The sequence below is a fragment of the Artemia sp. Qi Xiang Cuo genome, chromosome 8 (genome assembly GCF_049724085.1).
Source record: "Artemia sp. Qi Xiang Cuo chromosome 8, ASM4972408v1, whole genome shotgun sequence".
NCBI lineage: Eukaryota > Metazoa > Arthropoda > Branchiopoda > Anostraca > Artemiidae > Artemia > Artemia sp. Qi Xiang Cuo.
The window spans coordinates 76,239,055-76,259,029 of record NC_142801.1 but is presented as its reverse complement, the minus strand read 5'-3'; the positions used below and the strand labels follow the sequence as shown (position 1 = coordinate 76,259,029).

The window sequence follows — 19,975 nt, the reverse complement described above, 5'->3', positions numbered from 1 at the left end:
GAATAGTTTGAAAAAGATATAAATGAAAAAGTAAGTGATTTTAATAAAAGTTCAAAGTGAATATAAGAAGCAAACATCAAAAGAAATCTTGCAAATGACCAAAGAATAAATTGTATGTTGAACGAGAATTAAAACAAAATCCGAGCCAAAAACTACCTTTTTCAGACTAAAAGAATAGCTATAATCCTTGAGCAATCTATGACCCACTTAGTCAAATATATTCCTCAAGATGAAGGAAAGTAAGGGTCAATTTCCCCTCTGTATTAACCTGAAACACCTGTCAATCAAAGTACGTGAATTCTGTCCTAAACTAGACTTGTTGAGACGTTAAGCACCCCTCCCAGCAAAAATATTCATTGACCCCCCTCCCAAGATTAATTGAGGCACGGCTAATTAATTTTGTTAATTTTTGCCGAACAAACAGTCTGAAAAATTGACTCATTTTAATGGACTGCACGAATGCATCACGAATGCGCCAGTTTGAATCACGTGTGCATCACGAATGCACGAATGCGCCAGTTTGGGGTCTAAGACTGGGAACCTATTTGAGTATAACAGCAACACTGAAACTTCAAACAAACAGAAATTATTACGTATTTGAGGGGTGTTGCCCCCGTCTCACTACCTCGCTCGTTACGCTAAAGTTTGACTTTTTGTTCCAGTAATTTAAGAATGACTCCTGAAACTCAACGATCATTTAATTAGAATAATAAGCTTTTTTAAAAGTTCTAGAAAAGTCTAGCGTAAAGAGCTAGGCATTGAGGAAGGGTTAACTCCCTCATATACGTAATAGTTTCTATTCGTGTTAAATTCTAATGTTGCACCTTACTTTCAGTTGAAAAAACTTGTTTAATATAAAAAAGTCATTTTTTATATTTTAGAATATAAAAGGCATTTATTTAATATTTCATTGTTTTTTTTATAGAATGCCAGAAAAAAAAACACGCATCCGTGATCTTTCTTCTGGCAAAAAAAGCAAATTACCTCATTTTTGTATATAGGAGCTTAAAACCTCTTCAGTAGAGTTGTCTGGTATGGATAATCTGATGGTGTGATCTTTATTAAGATCATTTAATGTTTTGGGGGTGTTTCTCCCCTTTTTTACAAATTGGGCAGATTTTCTCAAGCTCCTAACTTTTGATGGACAAAATTAAACTTGATGAATCTTATATATTTTGAATAAGTATTTAAATTCGATTCTTTTGATGTATCTATTGTTATCAAGTTATCAAGGCTCTGCTTCTTAGGGTTTCGGTTACTATTGAGCTGCATAGCTCCTTATTTACCGATCGTTACCACAAACTGTTTGATAACAATACGTCGTTTTGTCGCTGATTACCTTTTCTGGAATTTTTTCTTGGTAGCGATTTGGCCATATTTGATGTAATTTGCAATTTGGCCATTTGTTGCCCAAAATCATTACTTTGTTGTGGTGCAATATCAGTTTTACTCTAAGGGCAATAGAATTTAAAATTTCCGTTCTAACTAGCTCTCTGCGAATTGTGAAGACGATAGCCCTTGGGAGCAAAGCGATGAATAAATACGCATACGTGAACAGTCTTCTTGGGAAATACGCAAAACTTCTCGAGAAATATTCTGAAGAACTCTATCAAGAAACATTTCACAATTTTGAAAATAGGAGCTTGCACACTTAGGCTTTCCCAGCCACGTTAAATTGCAATATCCGGGAGAACTTTGTTTTGAAGTTATAATTCAAACGATTGGCTGGATGTAAATCTTCAGTCACTAAGTTTAATTCAACGACATTGTTCGAACCCATAATGGATTCACACTTTCGAAGAAAATTTGGCAAAAAATAGTTTGATTCAGATTTGGCAAAAATTTGAAGAAAAATTAACCAGAGTCCAGAGATGACAATTATTTTTAAATCAAGTCATTACAAAATGGGTATAAGAAAAAGTTTTCAGCGTAGCTATGGTATACAAGAGAGTTTTGATTATAAATTTCAATTCGAATTAAGAATAAATTATATTTACCATCACTATGGTAACTTTTCGTAAAAATTTTTTCACTCTGCCCTTCTTTTTTTTACCGCAGAGTCTTACGAATGCGATAAGATGACATTTTTATCATAATTATGGTATATCTTATCATTTGAATTATTAACTTCTACGTGATTTAAAATATGAAACAACATTGATCACAGCATATGGTAGTTTTCGATAATATTTTGTTATCTGATAGTACCATATATTTATTAGCTAATCAGAAATGGGAACCACTTGGGGATTATTTCCCCTTACCCGTAGGAGGAAACCTCTTACCATCTACAGTTGCCGTCTACCTACCCTTTTACCATCTACAATTGCCGTCTACATTTGCCGTACTCTGCTGCAATAACATCTAAATTTGGTTTTTCCCAGTATCTTGGGATTTTAGTCCTAAGCTTAGAAATTTGGGAAAAGTAAATACATAATACGCTACGTTCAAACAGTATATTACGCATACATATTACCATGTCTTAATGTCTAAGGCTCTTCTTTCAGACATCGAGCATTTTTCGCAATTGGATATGGCAGTCCTTCTCCAATAGCGGCTTCTTTTTTTTATCAATAAGTTACGAATGGAAAATATTTATAGGCGTAAAATTCTAAGGTATTACAGTAGCTCTATCTATTGCAACCATTATATACCAAGTCTTAATTTCAGAGAGGCTGGGGCATAGAGCCAGCACAAACTACCATTAGGGGGTCTCATAAATGTTTTGAAAGTGCTCTGTAACAGCAATAAATGTTACTTTTACACTTATTGATACTTATACCACTACTGCTACTACAACTACTAATACTACTACAACTACATCTGCGACTACAACTGCTACTACAACTGCTACTATTACTGTTACTACTGCTGCTACAACTACTACTACCGCTGCTAGTAGTAATACTACTACTGCTGCTACTACAACCACTACTACTGCTACTAATACCACTACTGATTTTACTGCTACTACTTATACTACTACCTGGTAGTGACCTACCAATTATTCAAGTCAGGCTTTGGTAGGTCACTTGGTAGTGACGAACCAAGGACTAAAAAGATATTACAAAAATAACTACTACCACTACTACTATTGCTACTACTACTACTGCTGCTATTACTACTACTGCTATTACTACTACTACTACTAACACCCTACTGCTACAACTACTACTACTAAATACTACTAGTAATAAGCTCTTCTTGACTAACACAAATTCAACGGCTCGTCCTCCACACCTATATGTTCAAAATTTCACTGTTTGCTCCCTTCTAAGTTCTAGGTTGGTTTAAATCCCTACAAATAGCCTTTTCCCAACCCACTCGAAAACGTCCTTATCTTCCTTTGTCCCTAGCCTTATGACCACAGAGCACGGTTCTTTGCAACCTCTCATCCTTCATCCGTAAAATGTACCCAACCTGTTTCAACCCTATTTCATTACAGACCTAGAAAGGGGAATCTAGTGTAGGTAAAACTGGTAAAAATCCTAAACAAAAACCCAGCCCCTGTGAGAAGAATGAAAATAGCTGCCTTGATTTAAATACTTGTTGCGTAGCCATGAACTCAATACTTACCAAGAATGTCAAGAATAATTTTGTAATTTTTTGTTGGAGAGCTTCTAAAATCCGTACGGCAAATATAAACTCCGCTATCCTTAGATGCAATGTTGGCAATAAGTAAGCCTGCAGGTTCTATTGACGTCATAAAATAAGCTCGGGAGCCAAAAGCTTTGTCGCTTGACCATTTTGTGACAATACCGTTCTTCATCCTGGCATCATAGCTGAAAAAAAAAAAAAAAATAGGTGAGGCAGGAAAAGATCCCAGACGTTAGTTCTAACGAGGTTTGACCTTAGACACACAATGTCAGGGTATTTGTAGTCATGCCAAACCTCCAATTCGACTAAGGATTTACTGTAGGAGTTTCAGAATTCGTATATTGACTTTTAATTACACATAATATATGTTGCTGAAGAATAAAGTAGAACAGTTAATAGTATTTGCGTCCTTCAAGCACGTCTGCAAATTTGTTTAAGTTTCCTATTGAAGTGCCAAAGACAGTATGTTAAAAACTTTTCTGTACCGCCCCCTTTGGACTCATCTCAGGTCTAGCCAAACCTGGCAACCGTGATTTTCTATGACTTTTTGTTTGTTTGTTTAACAATTATGAGGTTGTTATGGTAGTGTCACATTTTCGTCAGTGTTCGTCAAATCTGCTCCATCTATCGTGGGATCACGCTTCTCTCTGTTCCTGGTAAACTTTTCGCCATGTCACTCCTGGACAGGTGTTCCACCTTTGTGCATAGAAAGAGAAGAGTCCAGCAAGCCGGATTCATGCCCGGCAGGTCGACGACGCAGCAAATGTTTGCTATGCGCCAGTTGATCGAGAAAACGTGAGAGTTCCACAAAAAAACATACATCGCATTCGTGGGCTTTATGGATGCCTTTGATTCTTTTGATCGCCGTTCACTTTGGCTGATGCAGAGAGCTACGGGCCTACCCAAGAAATATTTCTCACTCTTTGAAAAGCTGTATGAGGATACGGAAAGCTGCGTGCAAGTCAATGGAAGACGCAGTCCCACATTACCGGTGAAGACTGGCGTCCGCCAAGGTTGTGCCGCCGCTCCTGAGCTTTTCAACTGCGTCATAGACCATGTTATGGCCAGCATGATGAATCGCCTTCAATTCGGTCTTCAGTTTGGAAACTGGGTACTCTCTGATACTGAATTCACTAACAACATAGAGCTAGTCGTGAGCGCCGTCAATAAGATGACCAAAGCTCTCCAGTTGCATTCAGAAGAAGCCTCGAAAGTTGGACCGAAGATCAACTGGCAGAAAACCAAAGTTATACTCCTTGAGCCCCCCCACGTCCCGTTCTACTGTAAAGAAAGTCAACATCGGAAGCAACCGAGTAGATGTGGTTGAAGACTTCACTTACCTGGGATCTATTCTGTCAAATGATGGCTTGATCACAAAAGAGCTTACATCTCAAATTGCCAAGGCTTCAGCACTTGTTGGGAGGCTTAACAGCATCTGGCGAAAGCCAAACAAAAGCCGATTTACCAAAATGCGCATCTACAATGCGTCAGTCAGCACCGTCCTGCTGTTTGGAGCGGAGACGTGACCAGCTGCCAAATCTATCCTCAGTGCCGTCGATGTCGCTCAGACGAAACATCTCCGAAGAATCGAAAGACTTCACTGGACTGACCTCGTTAGCAACCAGACTCTCTTATCACGTACGGCTCAAACTCCTTTCTCAACGCAGCTCGCCCAGCGTACTGTTCGGTGGTACGGCCACCTCCTTCGCATGTCACGCGACGCCCCAGCACGGGTCGCATTTGACTTCGATCCCACCCTACACGGATGGAAGCGACCCAGAGGACGCGCACCCACTAGGTGGAAAGACAAAGCCGATGAATTCCTCACCCAAGCCCACATCCCGGTGGAAGAAGCTGCAATCCTGGCAAGCGATAGTTCAACCTGGAGGCGCCTAGTCTCATCGTTCTCTACGCCGAACCCTCGGTAGGAGCCTTAAATCAAGTAAGTCAAGTGCCACGGTGGCCAACGAAAACAAACCAACAAAACTAATAAGTTAAGATTGAAAAAAAATTCTTCCGTTCAAGTTCAAAGATTGACAAGTTGATGGTTTCCAAAAGTGACTCAAGTTTTAAAGGAAATCTAAACTTGCTCCAGCTGTTTGGTGCCACGTGTTTTTAGCTTCATTGCTTTTTCATCCACATTTTTTATTCTTTTTTTTTTTAATTTGGCACCCGCTACTAGCAAAAACTTCTGAACTGCATATACAGCTACTTTTGATCGAATATTGAGCCCTGGCAATTCCCAATGATTTAAGATATATGTATAGTTTCTACTTAACCAGTTCAAGAAGTAAGATTTTAGTTTTACTATCTTTGAAATTTTAAATACCTTTAATTCGAAAGAGGAGATTAAGAAAACACGATATAATGTGGATGTGATTGAGGCAGGCATTCAACATTTTTAACCTGAAAAACAGACAGAGACATAAAAAACTGAAAAGAAAACTAGGAACTTCATGCTTAAAGTGAAGCTGAGTAAATAAAATGGTCTACTTGCTCGAACGAAGGGCCAGCATTATAACATTACCCTGGGAGAAGCAAAGATGGATTAATTAGTTTTGGGGGTAAAAAATGATAAAAAGAAATTTCGCTTTATGGAGGATTATAGAATTATGGAGGCTTATCCTAGTTTTGACAATATTTTTGAAGAAACTAAATTTCAACTGGAGGGGGGTCTAAGTTGGGTATTTGGAGGGAGGGAGTAGTTAAATCCCTGCCCCAAAGCAAATTACTCCCCTGTCTCTCGTCCACCACACCCTCTGACTAGTCTTAGGTACAATCTAGAAACTACAAAAGAAGAGAGCTCAAATTTGTTTGCGCTGAAAGTATATTTTCTAGGAAGTGATAAATCACGAGGCTGTAGTAAGAGAAAATAGGCCCGTTTTTTAGCACTAAGATCTTACATCTAAGATCTTACATCTTTCTGCAAAGATTATCGTTTTTTAACTCATCTTTGTTCTAAGATCTTACAGCTCACTGATGTTAGCAAAAAGTGTGATGACCGCCACTGTTCTGCCATATAGAACAATGATGAGAGAACTTTTAGGATCTACTCAGCATTGTTCTCAGACCGCTGATAAGAGCAGAATGATGAAAGACGTTTACACAAAAACGACCAAAGATTTAAGATCTTTGTTCAAAGATTTCAGTTTTAAGCGTTTTCTGACAAAAGATGTAATATCTTAGCAAATTGATGAGTGAAAAAACGCCCCTAATAAGTCCGGATTTTATGGTAAATTGTTCGTTTGTTGGTTTAGAATATATGGTTGACTAAGAAGGAGACGAATTATCATGAAATTATTTTGTGCCTGCTTATTAAAGAAAATATTTGGAAGAATAGGAAGATAAGTCTGCAAACTTATCTTCTTATCCAAGATTAAAATATTGGAAGGTACAGAGACGACGGTTCTAGGCGTTTACCCCCCCCCCAGCCGGAGAATACCCCCTCACCCAGAAAGTACCCTTCATAAAATACCCTCCCCCGGAATATTCACCCCCGCTGAAAATATCCCTCCGCGAAAAATACCCCCCCAGAAAATACCCCCTGGAAAATACCCCCCGAAAAATACCCTCGCCGGAAAATGTCCCCCCGCGGAAAATACCACCCCGGTAAATACCCCCTCCCCCCCCCCCGGAAAATAGCCCCCTTGGAAATTAAGGCTTCCAAATTTGAGAATTTTGTTGAATTTTTATTTTTTTAGTTCCGTAGGGGCGAATTTTGGTACTTGTCTGTGATGCGCCACTCACTCAAGTTTACGCTATGTAAAATTCGAGAACACACCAGTTTTTTTTTTATGTTTTTCGTTACTTTAGAAATAAATTTGGGCTATATGTTTGATTGCTAGAGTGGGGGGGGGGGGTAAAGTATAGCGGGTCTGCTTGCAAAATGTGTTTGGTAAAATTATTCTGCATTTTAGATCTATAGATAGAGAAGTATATTTCAAAGCCAAACTATACAGCCACGAACACAGTAAAATGGAAAATAAAAGGCACAAATAATATAAACTTTGATCATCGATCATTATAAAACATTTAAATTATACATTACATTTACTTTATACTGGATTTTTTTTTTTTTTTTTTTTTTTTTTTTTTTTTTTTTTTTTTTTTTTGCCTAACAAAATTTCCAGATACCTCGCTATGCTTGTGTAATTTTTTAGTGGCCATATATAGAAGGAACTGTTTTCTCACTGCAAACTGTCCCAATACTTTACCTCCACCCTCTTCCCCTTATGTGCATATATGTAGCCCAAATTATATATTTCCCATCTATTCTGTCAGTTGTCTTTGTCTTGTCTCATGCTAAGATGAGAGTAACTAACAAAGAAGCCAGTTTGTTCTTGAGTTTTACACAACGTAAACTTGAGTGAGTGGTGCATAATGCAAAAGTACCAAAATTGCTTCCTCCTACGGAAATAAAAAAAAATAAAACTGAAATAGAATTCTCAAATTTGGAAAGACTTATTTCCCACAGGTGGTATTTTCGGGGGGTATTTACCGGGGGGGGATATTTTCCGCGGGGGGTATTTTCCGGGGGGGTATTTTTCGTGGGGGTTATTTTCTGGGAGGTAATTGCTGGGGGGGGGGGTAAACGCCGGCCACCAGAGATGACGGTTAGTGGTCAAATATGGCTCTGAAGCATGGGCGCTCCGAAAAGTGGATGAAGATTCATTAGATATTTTCCAGAGAAATTACTTACGGATTGTTCTGGGTACCCGGCTGACTAACCGTATTTCAAACAGTAGGTTGTACGAAAAATGTGGTTCAATTCTGCTTTCTAGGGCTATAATGAAAGAAAGGTTGAGATGGCTAGGACACAGTCTGCGGATGAAGGATGACAGATTGCCGAAGATTGTCATTTTCAGCCAAACGTCTAGGGCTAAACGAGAAGCAGATCGTCCTCGTCTGGGATGGGAGGATGTCATAAAGTAAGATTTAAAGGAAATGGGAACTTACTGGGAGAGTGTAAAGAGGGCGGCTTTGAATAGATTGGGATTGAGGAGGAGTATGCATAGCTGTGTTGGCCTCAGGTGGCTCAAAATCAAAATTTTGAGATACCACTTCGTTCAACGTAATTCTTAGGTCCGAGAACTATGTCTATGAGGATGACAAACCCCCCACAGCCCCCAGGGTAAAGGTTTTAAGTTAAGTTCTTGAGGTATATAAGGTTTTTATAGAAAGCTGAAATTTTGGAATGGTAACTACCTCCCGGGAAGTTATGATGTTCTTAGACTCCAGAATGAGAATTTGAGAGAAACTTCCCAGGAACAGTTGAATACCAAATTTTAGAGTTTTAAATTTGACAATGTGGAAGATGGCTGGAATAATTTTAGAAAAATAATTTGTTAAGTTGCTGAAGGTGTCTTAGAGAAGAAAGCTAGGACTGCAGCTAAAAATATTAGTGAAAAAGCCTTATGTTTAACAGAAAGTAGAAGGAACTTATACAAGACTTATCTGAGCGATGGATCATATGAAAACAAAAGGTACTGGTACTTGTACTGGCATATTAATAAATTGAGTGGGAGTAGTCAATCTGGACCTGTCACAGTTAAAGATAGGAATGGGGCCACAATCAGTGATGAGGAAAGAGTTAAAGAGAGATGGGCAGAACATTTTGAGAATTTGCTAAACTCAGATAGAGTTGCAGGAAAAGATATCGCGGAAAATGAAAAAAAAATTGTGATACCTTGGATGTCAAGGAAGATTTGTTTTGTGAGGAAGAATTAGCGACAATATTAAAAGTATTAAAAATTAATCTGGCTCCAGGTGCTGATAGTGGGGTAAATGAGTTTCTTAAATATAGTGGCTCTGAGGTTGTAAATAAGTTACTAAAGATTTTGAATATGACTTTTGAAAAAGGGGAAGTACCTAACGATTTTAGGAAAACCTTAATTAAGCCCCTTTATAACAAAGGTGATAGGAGTGAGTATGCTAATTATCGAGGCATTAGTCTGTTCTCTGTAGGAAGCAAATTACTTAGTAATATGGTACTTTTTAGACTGAGACATGCTGTAGATAAAGTTTTAAGAGAAGAACAGTCCGGTTTAAAAAAATGTTTCGACCAAATGTTCATTCTTAGGCTAATAATTGAGAACTGCCTTAGTTGTAGAACACCTTTTGTCCTCAGTTTTAGAGATTATGAGCAAGCGTTCGATTCTTTTGAAGGAAGAGTTTTAGGAAAGGTTTTATCCTTGTATGGTATACCAGATAAATACATTATTAAAGTGGTTGGTGCCATGTACGACAATTAGACTGCTGCGGTTAAAGTAGGAAATGAGGTTAGCAGCTGGTTTTATATTAAATGAGGAGTTAAGCAGTTCTATTCCCCCTTGTGTTCTATCCCCCTTTATATTATATATTTTGATGGACTTTGTTTTAAGGAGCACAGGAAAGGCAATGGGAGACTACGGAATCCAATGGGGAGGAAAAAGTCTCCTGGACTTAGATTATGCTGATGGTTTAAACATCATAAATGAAAGTTTGAGCAAAATAAATGAACTTGTAGAGGTTTTGCCAGTTCAGGTTGCTAGAATAGGTTTGAAAATTAATGTTAAGAATACTAAGTCTCTAAGGATAGGAATGAATGAAGATGAAAACGTGACGTTGGGTAATGAAAAGATTGATCAGGTGTGCAGCTTCAATTACCTTGGTAGTATTATTAGTAAAGACGGTGGAAGCAGTGAGGATGCTAAAAGTAGAATAGCCAAGGCTCTGGGTGTTTTTTCACAGTTGAAGAAAAGTTTGGAAGAATAAGATGATAAGTCTGCAAACCAAGGTTAGAATATTAGAAGCTACAGTGATTACAGTGGTCAAATATGGCTCTGAAGCATGGGTGCTCCGAAAAGCGGATGAAAATTTGCTAGATTTTTTCCAGAGAAATTACCTACGGATTGTTCAGGGTACCCGACTGACTGACCGTATTTCAAACATTAGGCTATACGACAAATGTTGTTCAATCCCGCTTTCTAGGGCTACAATGAAAGAAAAGTTAAGGGGGCTAGGGCACTTGTGTGGATGAAGGATGACAGATTGCGAAAGATTATCCTTTTCGGCCAACCGTCTAGGGCTAAACGGAAAGCAGGTCGTCCTCGTCTTGAATAATTTCTGAGGCAACACTGGCTAATCATGGTAAAACATAAAATGAAAGGGTCGTCCAATTTTGGTTTTGTATTTCTATTTTAAGGTTTGGTTTTTTATATTTTTATTAGTTTTATTCTGCACTGAGGACGGTCAACTGGAGGTCTTGACCGAAATATTTGCATAATTTTTCAATTTTTTCACTGGCTGTTAATTGTCCTCGTTTTCTTCGCGATTTCATGTTTTTCCTCGTCTTGGGTGGGAGGACGTCATAAAGAAATATTTCAAGGAAATGGGAAGTTTCTGGGAGGAGGTTAAAGGCGAGGCGTTGAATAGATTAGGATGGAGGTGGAGCGGGCGTAGCTGTGTTGGCCTCATGTGGATCAGTGCTGCGGTGAGTTGTTAGTAGTAGTAATAGTAGTAATAATTGTATCCACGCTGTGAAAGAGCATCGATATAATTTTTGAAAAATGGTATTAACTTTTATTTATCAGATCAATGAGAGGATGTATATGACTAAATCAAACACTAATTGTGTCATGATTTTCAAAAGAGTTTATATTGTTAAAAATTGCTTGGAAGTTTGTCCAGCATGTAAATAGCAGGGCAAACTGTAAATTATTAAAGGAAAACCGGAAAGATTCAAACTATTATTTTCTTTTTTCCGGAAAAAGACTATGTCAATATAAAACTAACCCAAATTAACTAAAAAAAAATTTCCAAAAAATAAGTTTTTCAAAAAAAGGAAAAAACTCCATTAAACCAAAAATAGAATCAAATAATCTACCGAGCATACAACTACCACAGATCAGTATCAATAAATAAATGAAGCCCAAAATTAACAGCTATTAAAAATAAATAACAACGTCAAACTCAAAACAAGCAAAAATTAAAATGAGTAAGGCTCAAAATCCCTATGCTTTCTAAAAGCCAGAATATAATTTGTAATTTACTAAAAAAAATATATTTTAAATGTTTTCACTTTTATAAGTTTTATAACTTAAAAATTAATTGAGATTTTAAGGAATAAATATCAACATGTGTGTATTAAACTGAAAATGCAGATTCATTTCAAATTTTTTCCAGTAAAATACAAATTATATTCTGGCATTTAGAAAGCACAGGGGTTTTGAACTCTACTCATATTAATTTCGGCTTGTTTTGGGTTTGACTCTTATTTATTTTAATTTCAGTTCGTTTCGGATTTCATTTATTTATTGATACTGACTTGTGGTAGTTGTATGCTTGGTAGATTATTTGATTCTATTTTTCTTCATTTTTGGTTTAATGGAGTTCTTTACTTTTTTTTGAAAAAATTATTTTGTGGAAATTCTTTTTTTTAATTAAAATAAATAAATGGACAATACCAACTATGGCTGAAGTCCTTACCTATAAATAGGGATGTTGCCACTCATATTATCGTCTGCCTTGTACCATAAGACAAGAAGTAAGGAATCATTATTTCCCACCGGCTGAATAGGACAAGGTAGAGTTGCACTACCTCTAATTACTGCTTCAATACGAACTATAAAAGATAAGGCAAGGCATAGATTTAATATTAATGTCAATTTGAAACTTGGTAATGCGTTTTAAATTATCACTTTAATTCCTGGTTGTGAACATATGAAGAATAGAATCACTAGCTTCCTCAGAAAAATAAATAGGGAAGGAACGAACAAACTACTAAAATTATAATCTCTTTGTAAAAAAAAAAGTAAGTATGACGGCACTAGACCCTTAAGGTCCAAACCGGCGATGCTGATCTCCGTTTCGTGGCCCTCAGTCAGGAAGTGCAATGGGGGGCTGAGGGCAATCCATCCTGTGCTTTCGCACACCCTTCCTGCTTACCTTCCTCAGATTTCTCCAGGTACCCATTTAGAGCTGGGTCGACTCTGGCTAAGCTTATAGAGTCACACCACTGACCCACGTCCCAAACCCAAATAACTGACCACGCCAGGGATCGAACTCGTGCCCCTAGGAACATAGAATTCTCAACCCAGCGCACGTCCACTTAGCCAGGATATAATCTCTTTGCTGTATTATTAAAAGTGGTAGAAATGGTACAGTTTTGTTTATCTAGGCTTTCAGAATAAGACTAAAGTTATTTTCATTAAGCACGTGCTGGACACTAGTTGAGGATCAGGACGCCCTTATAATCAAATAGCATTGTCATCCGAACGGGGGACCAACAAAAGTGCAGAAATCATAACGTACAGTAGACTCTATGCTGATGACATGCTAGCTTTATATTCCAGATTGACATCGCTTAGACGCCATAATTCAGGTTATCATGGCTCGGAAGAAATTGACGATATTACATGGTATAATATCGTGATAAAGAATTTGGCTGTGTGAATCAACGAAAACAACTAAGGTACCTTAACAAGAAAGGAGACATATATATCATTCAATGAAAAAGTCACATAAAAGAAAACAAAAGCAAATTTTTTCTTCAGCAGTAATGCGTGCTTTTTTGCGTCCAGACTGTCTTTATTTACTAATTTTATTGTTAATCCACCGTTTCTATGTTATTTTCTTTGAATCTAAACAATATTTGCGGTTCTCGAAAAAAACTAAAAAATTTACGAAAATCACTAAAACATTTTAAAATACCAATAAACTAAATAAAATTACTAGACAAGAAAAAAAATTCTTAAAAATAATGATAAGTCCCTAGAGATGTCAATCCTATTTAATACGGATTTATGGCTAGTAAACTTATACATGGCTTAAAGTAAACTTCAGTTCACGCACCCAACCACACATAGCACAAAATTGTAGCCAATTGAGGGAAATATATGAGGCGTGTTCAAGGAGGCACACTTGTGCCTCTTTAAAGAGGCGACCCACCCCAATGTTAAGTGATTTTCAATCCTAATGGTTACAGAGAGACAGCAGTAATTGCATTATGTAGCCAAAGCTCAAACTAAGAAACGTGCAAAATTTCACCCCCCTTCGACGTTATCTTCATGGATAAGAGTGGGCCGGACGTGTCAACTTATCAAACACAGCCCCCCTGTACCGTTGTATGATTTGGCTGAAATTTTGAGGTTAGGCTTTCCTAGGAACCGAGAGCTTATCCTCGAAATTTCAGCTCAATCCGATCACTCCTTCCCTGTTTTCCAAAAACCAAATATAGCCACTTAAAGTTCAAAAATTTTTTTTTTTGTTATCCACGCCTACAGGCCACAGTTGGCAACTGATCCGGGTGAATGAGGACTCATTCGAAGCAGAATTCCACCTGTTAGGGCCTATTGATATTTTCAGACCAAAAAAATTATCCCCCGAATTTACATTTACGAAAAACCTCGTTTTCCCATCAGAGCCCATGTTAAATTTTCCCATCACAACCCCCCTTTAACGTTGTCAGATCGGGCTGAAATTTAGAGAATAAGCTTTTCTGGGGCCAGTGAGCTCATCCTCGAAATTTCAGATCAATTTGATCACTCCTTCCCTGTTTTCCAAAAACCAAATATCAAGTGTTGTGGGGATTTGCTTGCGTCAAAAATAGATTCCAGTTACTAAAAAACAATTACAATTGTGTCTCTTTAGTATAGCGGTTGATACTCCTGACTGTCAGACAGAAGACCCGGGTTCGATTCCCCGTCAGAGGAAATTTTTTATATACTGAATTTAAAGTTTAAAAAAGAAACTCAGTTTCTTTTTTAAATTATTTGAAAATAATTACGTTTTCTAAAGAGTTAAAGAGGCTGAGTTAGAAGGTCGACCCTTAAAACACCCTGTCGAGAAAGAAAAGAATAATACACAATCATCTAACAGTTAGTCAAGCAATAATAAGTAATAAACTGTACAAAAACGTGCAGAAATTATTTGAAAAAAACTACGTTTTCTAAAGAGTTAAAGAGGCTGAGTCAAAAGTTCGAACCTTAAAACGTACAGGGATTAGTAGGTACAGTTGGGGGGCTGCCGTCCCCCAAACCCCCCGCTTTCGCAGCCTTTAAATAAAAAAAAAAATTTAAACTGAAAGTAAGGAGCGACATTAAAACTTAAAACGAACAGAAATTATTCCGTATATGAAAGGGGCTGTCCCCTCCTCAACGCCTCGCTCTTTACGCTAAAGTTTGACTTTCTCACAACAATTTTTTTTAAACAATAAAAACTTTAGCGTAAAGAGCGAGGCGTTGAGGAGGGCACAGCCCCGTTCATATACGGAATAATTTCTGTTCGTTTTAAGTTTTAATGTCGCTCCTTACTTTCAGTTTAAAATTTTTTTTATTTAAAGGCTGCGAAAGCGGAGGATTTGGGGGGTGGCAGCCCTCCAACTGTACCTTCTAATCCCTGTACGTTTTAAGGTTTAAACTTGTGACTCAGCCTCTTTAACTCTTTAGAAAACATAGTTTTTTTCAAATAATTTTTAATTAAGGTCGAAACGGATGATAATCACTCGGCGAAAGTCAGGACAGTATCATGGGTGATATACAACTTCCCAGCCAAAACTGTCCAAAAAATTACGGGTCTCACCAGCAGTATGAGGTCTTGCATTGTCATAAAGAAATTCAGTTGCCTTTGTCAGCATGCGAAGTTTCTTCTTTTTTTCGCTCTGTGGAGTTTTCTGAGGGTTAGGCAGTATGCTTCTGCATTGATAGTGGATCCTCTGTTGCGTAAAGTCGACCAACAAACACTATGCCTATTCCAAAATACCGACGCCATGATTTTGCGCTGGGAAAGTGTCTGTCGGCCTTCAAATTTTCAGGGGAGTGTGTGTGTTTCCATTTCATGTTCTGTCGCCTCGATTTGGGCGTGATATGCGAAACCCATGTTTCATCTCCAGTTCAACCGGTCGCCACCTCAGTGGCAACCGTTAAAAAGATGACGACGTAAAAACAGTAGTGAACTCTTGGTTATTGGATGCGGTGGCAAGTTCTTATACAGACTTTACTTTAAAATTAGTTGAAAGGTATGATAAGTGTTTCAAAAAACTTGGTAACTGTCTCAAAAAATAGAGTAAAACATGTACTTTCTGAAATAAATTTCCTTTTTTGAAATAATCTTTCGTCGTGTGCATTTTCTGAAAATACATTTATTTTTTTAAATAATCTTTCGCTGTGAACTTATGACTCAACGGACCTTGATTAAAAAAAAAAACACCACGTAATGTTGTTTCCCTTAGAAAGCTTTATTCTACATTTCCAGATCATTCTGTTCTTTACCTTTCCAAGCTTTACCCTATTCTTAGAAAAAATAAAAAATAAAAAATTCCGGAAAAGAAATTTTCCAAAGAAAAATAAAGGCCATTTTAAAACTTAAGATCAGCAGATACAAATACCTGTTAAAATTCAAACTCAAAAAGACTAGAAATCATAGGTAGCGCGCTATCGCTGCCTAAGTAAAGAACGATGTAGGCACAATGTGTTTTTTTTTTCTCCACCCGGGCACTTCGTATCGAAGGAGTTGTTGTAGAAATTTTGAAAAGGGCTCCTTTGATTGGATCTTGGAGTGGCTAGTGCCCTTTTTAATAGTCGAAAGTGATTGGAGGGCAACTAGCCCCCCCCCCACCCCCATAATGCCCCCAAACACAACCAATCAAAATTTTGGAATAGGCATTTTGTTCAGCGTAGTTGATTTACAGATAGAAAATTTGTCTTTAAGGAGTCTACTCTCCCACAAACCTCGGTGCAAGGGTTTTAAGTTATGCCCTGAGGGCATATAAGAACGATGTTGGCACAATATACTATTTATTATTTTTTTTTCCTTTAGAGCAGGGCCCTGCATATGGAAGGGGTCGTCGTAGAAACTTCAAAAGGGGCTCATTCGATTGTAAATTGAGAGTTCTAGAGTCGTTTTTAATAGTCGAAAGTGATTGTAGGGCAACTAGCCCCCCCCCCACGCAGATTATTCCCCCAAACACATCCAATCAAAATTTTGAGATAGGGAATTTTGGAATTTTGAAACTTCAAAGGGGCTCATTCAATTGGAAATTGAAAGGGCTAGTGCCTTTTTTTAATAGTTGAAAGTGATTGGATAGCGACCAACGCCCCTCTCATGCCCACCATGTTTCACAACACATCAAATTAAAATTTTGAGATATCCATTCTGTTCACCGTAGTTGAACATTCTGGAAATTAGGTTTTTAGGATAATAGCCCCCTCAGAGCCCTCAGTGCAAGGGTTGTAAGTTATGCCCTGTGGGCATATAAGGTTTTTATTGAAATCTTTGTCGTAGAAACTTGAAAAAATGGCTCATTCGATTTGCAATTCAAAGGGATATAACTCTTTTTAATAGTCGAAAGTGATTTTAGGGCAACTAACCCCTCTCTAACGCCCACCTTTTCCCCAACAACTGTGATCAAAATTTTGAGATAGTTTTTATGTTCAACGTAGTTGAAAGTTTTGAAAATTGGATCTTTGAGGATGACAACCCCACCCCCCACAGCCCTCAGGGCAAGGGTTGTAAGTTATGCCCTGGGTGCATATAAAGTTTTTTATTTAAAGCGTTGTCATAGAAGCTTCAAAAGGGCTCATTCAATTGGAAATTGGAAGGGCTAGTGCCTTTTTAATACACAATGTACTCTTCGTTATTTTTTCCTTTAGATCAGGGCACGTCATATGGAAGGTGTCGTCGCAGAAACTTCCAGAGGGGCTCATTCAAATGGAAATTGAGAGATCTAGTGCCCTTTTTAATAGTCAAAAGTGATTGGAGGGTAACTATCCCCCCCCCCACCCATCTTTCCCACAACACACATCCAATCAAAGTTTTCTGAGATAGCCATTTTGTTCAGTGTAGTTGATTTCCAGATAGAGAACAAGTTTTTGAGGAGGACACTCCCCCACAATCCTCAGGGCAAGGGTTTTAAGTTATGCCCTGGGGGCATATAAGGTTTTTAAAGAAGGCGTTGTCGTAGAAATTTCAAGAAGAGCTCATTCGATTGGAAATTAAAAGGGCTAGTGCCCTTTTTAATACTCGAAAGTGATTGGTGGGCAACTAGACCCCCCCCCCCCCCCACGCCCATCATTCCCCCAAACACATCGAATAAAAATTTTGAGATACCCATTTTGTTCAGCGTAGTTGATTTCCAGATAGAAAATATATTTTTGAGGAGGACACTCCCCCAAAACCCTCAGGGCAAGGATTATAAGCTATTCCCTGGGGGCATATAAGGTTTTTATCCAAATCTTTATCGTAAAACTTTAAAAAAGGCTCATTCGATTTGAAATTCAAAGGGATAGTACCCTTTTAATAGTCTAAAGTGATTTGAGGGCAACTAACCCCCCTCTCATGCCCAGCTTTTCCCCAAACACATCCAATCAAATTTTTAGATAGCCATTTTAGTCAACGTAGTTGAAAATTTCGGAAATTAGGTCTTTAAGGATGACAATCCCTCCCCCCACAGCCCTCGGGGCAAGGGTTGTAAGTTATGCCCTGGGGCATATAAAGTTCTTATTGAAAGAGTTGTCGTAGAAACTTCAAAAGGGTTCATTCAATTGGAAATTGAAAGGGCTAGTGCCTTTTTTAATAGTTGAAAGTGATTGGATAGCGACTAACGCCCCTCTCACACCCACCATTTTCCAAAACACATCCCATCAAAATTTGAGACATTTTGTTCAACGTAGTTGAACGTTCTGTAAAATCAGGTCTTTTAGGATGATAACCCCTTCAGAGCCCTCATTGCAAGGGTTTTAATTTATGCCCTGGGGGCATATAAGGTTTATATAGAAAGTTACTGTATAAATCATAAGCAGCACGATCGCGCTGCCTAAGTAAAGAACGGGGACACTCGAGAACGAGACATAAAACGGGGACTAAGTAAAGAGGAGGACACTCCCCTACAACCCTCAGGGTAAGGGTTTTAACTTAGTGAGACATATTTTTTCTCTTAAGATGACGTGTCTCCCTCACAAAGAATCGCATCCATCAATCACCTTATAATTGAATCTGTTCAATGCTGAAAATGTTGATGTCAGCGTCAAGTATGGCTACTATGAACAATGTCATCCCCTACAACCCCTGTCGGAAAATATATATTTTCAAATATTTTCCAGTGAAGATTATTTCATAGACTTATCGTCCACATTTATTGATTTAAATGCTGTTGTGAAGAAAAAGTCCGACAATCAAACTCCTATTGCTGCCGACGGTCTATCCTATGAAAACTTTATCCTATACAACTTGTTCAAACAAATTTATATATTCTATAATGGAACATTGGTGAGCACTAGTAATAATTTATCAAACCAAGCAACCTACATACGATTTATGTTGATGACTCCAAAGTCTTACAAGGAGATGAAAGGACAGGCACTGGGTTATGAATATAGATTAAATGTTGGTACCGATGGTGAGTTAATTACTGCAGTGACCAAAGAGCATCATTTAGTTGGAGGATTAAATCATGAAATATTTGATATATCTCAGCGGTTGCCTCCCAATGTTAAGATTGACATTAAGCTACAACTACCTCCAGCCAGTATCATTTTGAGAAAAATACTTGCTGCAGCACCTGAGGCAAAAGTTAATCTCACTTCAGCAATTTTTCAAGTTCGAAAACAACAAACTATGAGCTCTGTTGCATTGGCAGTGGAAAAACTGAGAGCCAATGGTAACAGTATCAAACTTCTTGTTCCCCATACGATCCCAAATCAATGTCACATTGCCACCGGTTCTCGCAGTTATACCGATTCGTCATTTATCAACGGAAAAATTCCCTCGAAACTTGCATTGGCCTTTGTGAAGAGTGCTAGTGCCGTTGGATCCTGGACTGCATCCCCCCAAGATTTTAATTTTTTTGGCTTATCCAGTCTTGTGTACAAGGTAAATGAAATTCCCCTGTATATATCATCATTTGATAAAAATCTTACAGAACTCTGTATTAATTGACTATGTAATCACAAGATCATGATTCCGAACTATTTGAAAATGGAATAACCAGTTCAATGTTTTCAAAAAATCATGGTGTAATTGTTTTGGACTTGTCTGGACTCAAGATATGTGTCTTGTGTAGATATGTGTCTCATATCTTGTGTTTTGGACTCAAGATATGAGTGTTGTTAGAAGTGGGAATGTTTGTTTAGAGTGCACATTCGCTGACGTTTTGACTGAAAATATCTCCTTAGTATTACTGAGTCAATTTGAAATCTATTGGGAGATCACTCCCGACGGTGGTGTTCTACTAGACCTGGTACCATGAACACAAATCAAATAATTGATGTTTTTAACTTGGACCCGTTCATGTCCAAATACAAATCCTATTGTTACCCTCAGATTTTCTAGAAAAAAATCAAGTGACGACCATACCCTAATCATTGTTAATAGCAGTCCGTCGAATATGAGAAATACTGGTCAC

The 19,975-nt window shown here is 37.9% G+C and overlaps 1 protein-coding gene across 4 annotated transcripts in view; it reads right to left on the bottom strand.

Moving 5' to 3' along the window:
- Window positions 1–19,975, bottom strand: part of LOC148949805 (synaptogenesis protein syg-2-like) — a 302,236-nt gene that overhangs the window by 264,667 nt on the left and 17,594 nt on the right. For all 4 annotated transcript variants that reach the window (XM_089093104.1, XM_089093107.1, XM_089093105.1 and 1 more), the window contains exons 2-3: window positions 12,064–12,199; window positions 3,577–3,782 (exon numbers count right to left, since the gene is read on the bottom strand). In XM_089093104.1, the coding sequence (XP_088949230.1) occupies window positions 3,577–3,782; window positions 12,064–12,199 (342 nt within the window). The remainder of the gene's footprint in view (window positions 1–3,576; window positions 3,783–12,063; window positions 12,200–19,975) is intronic.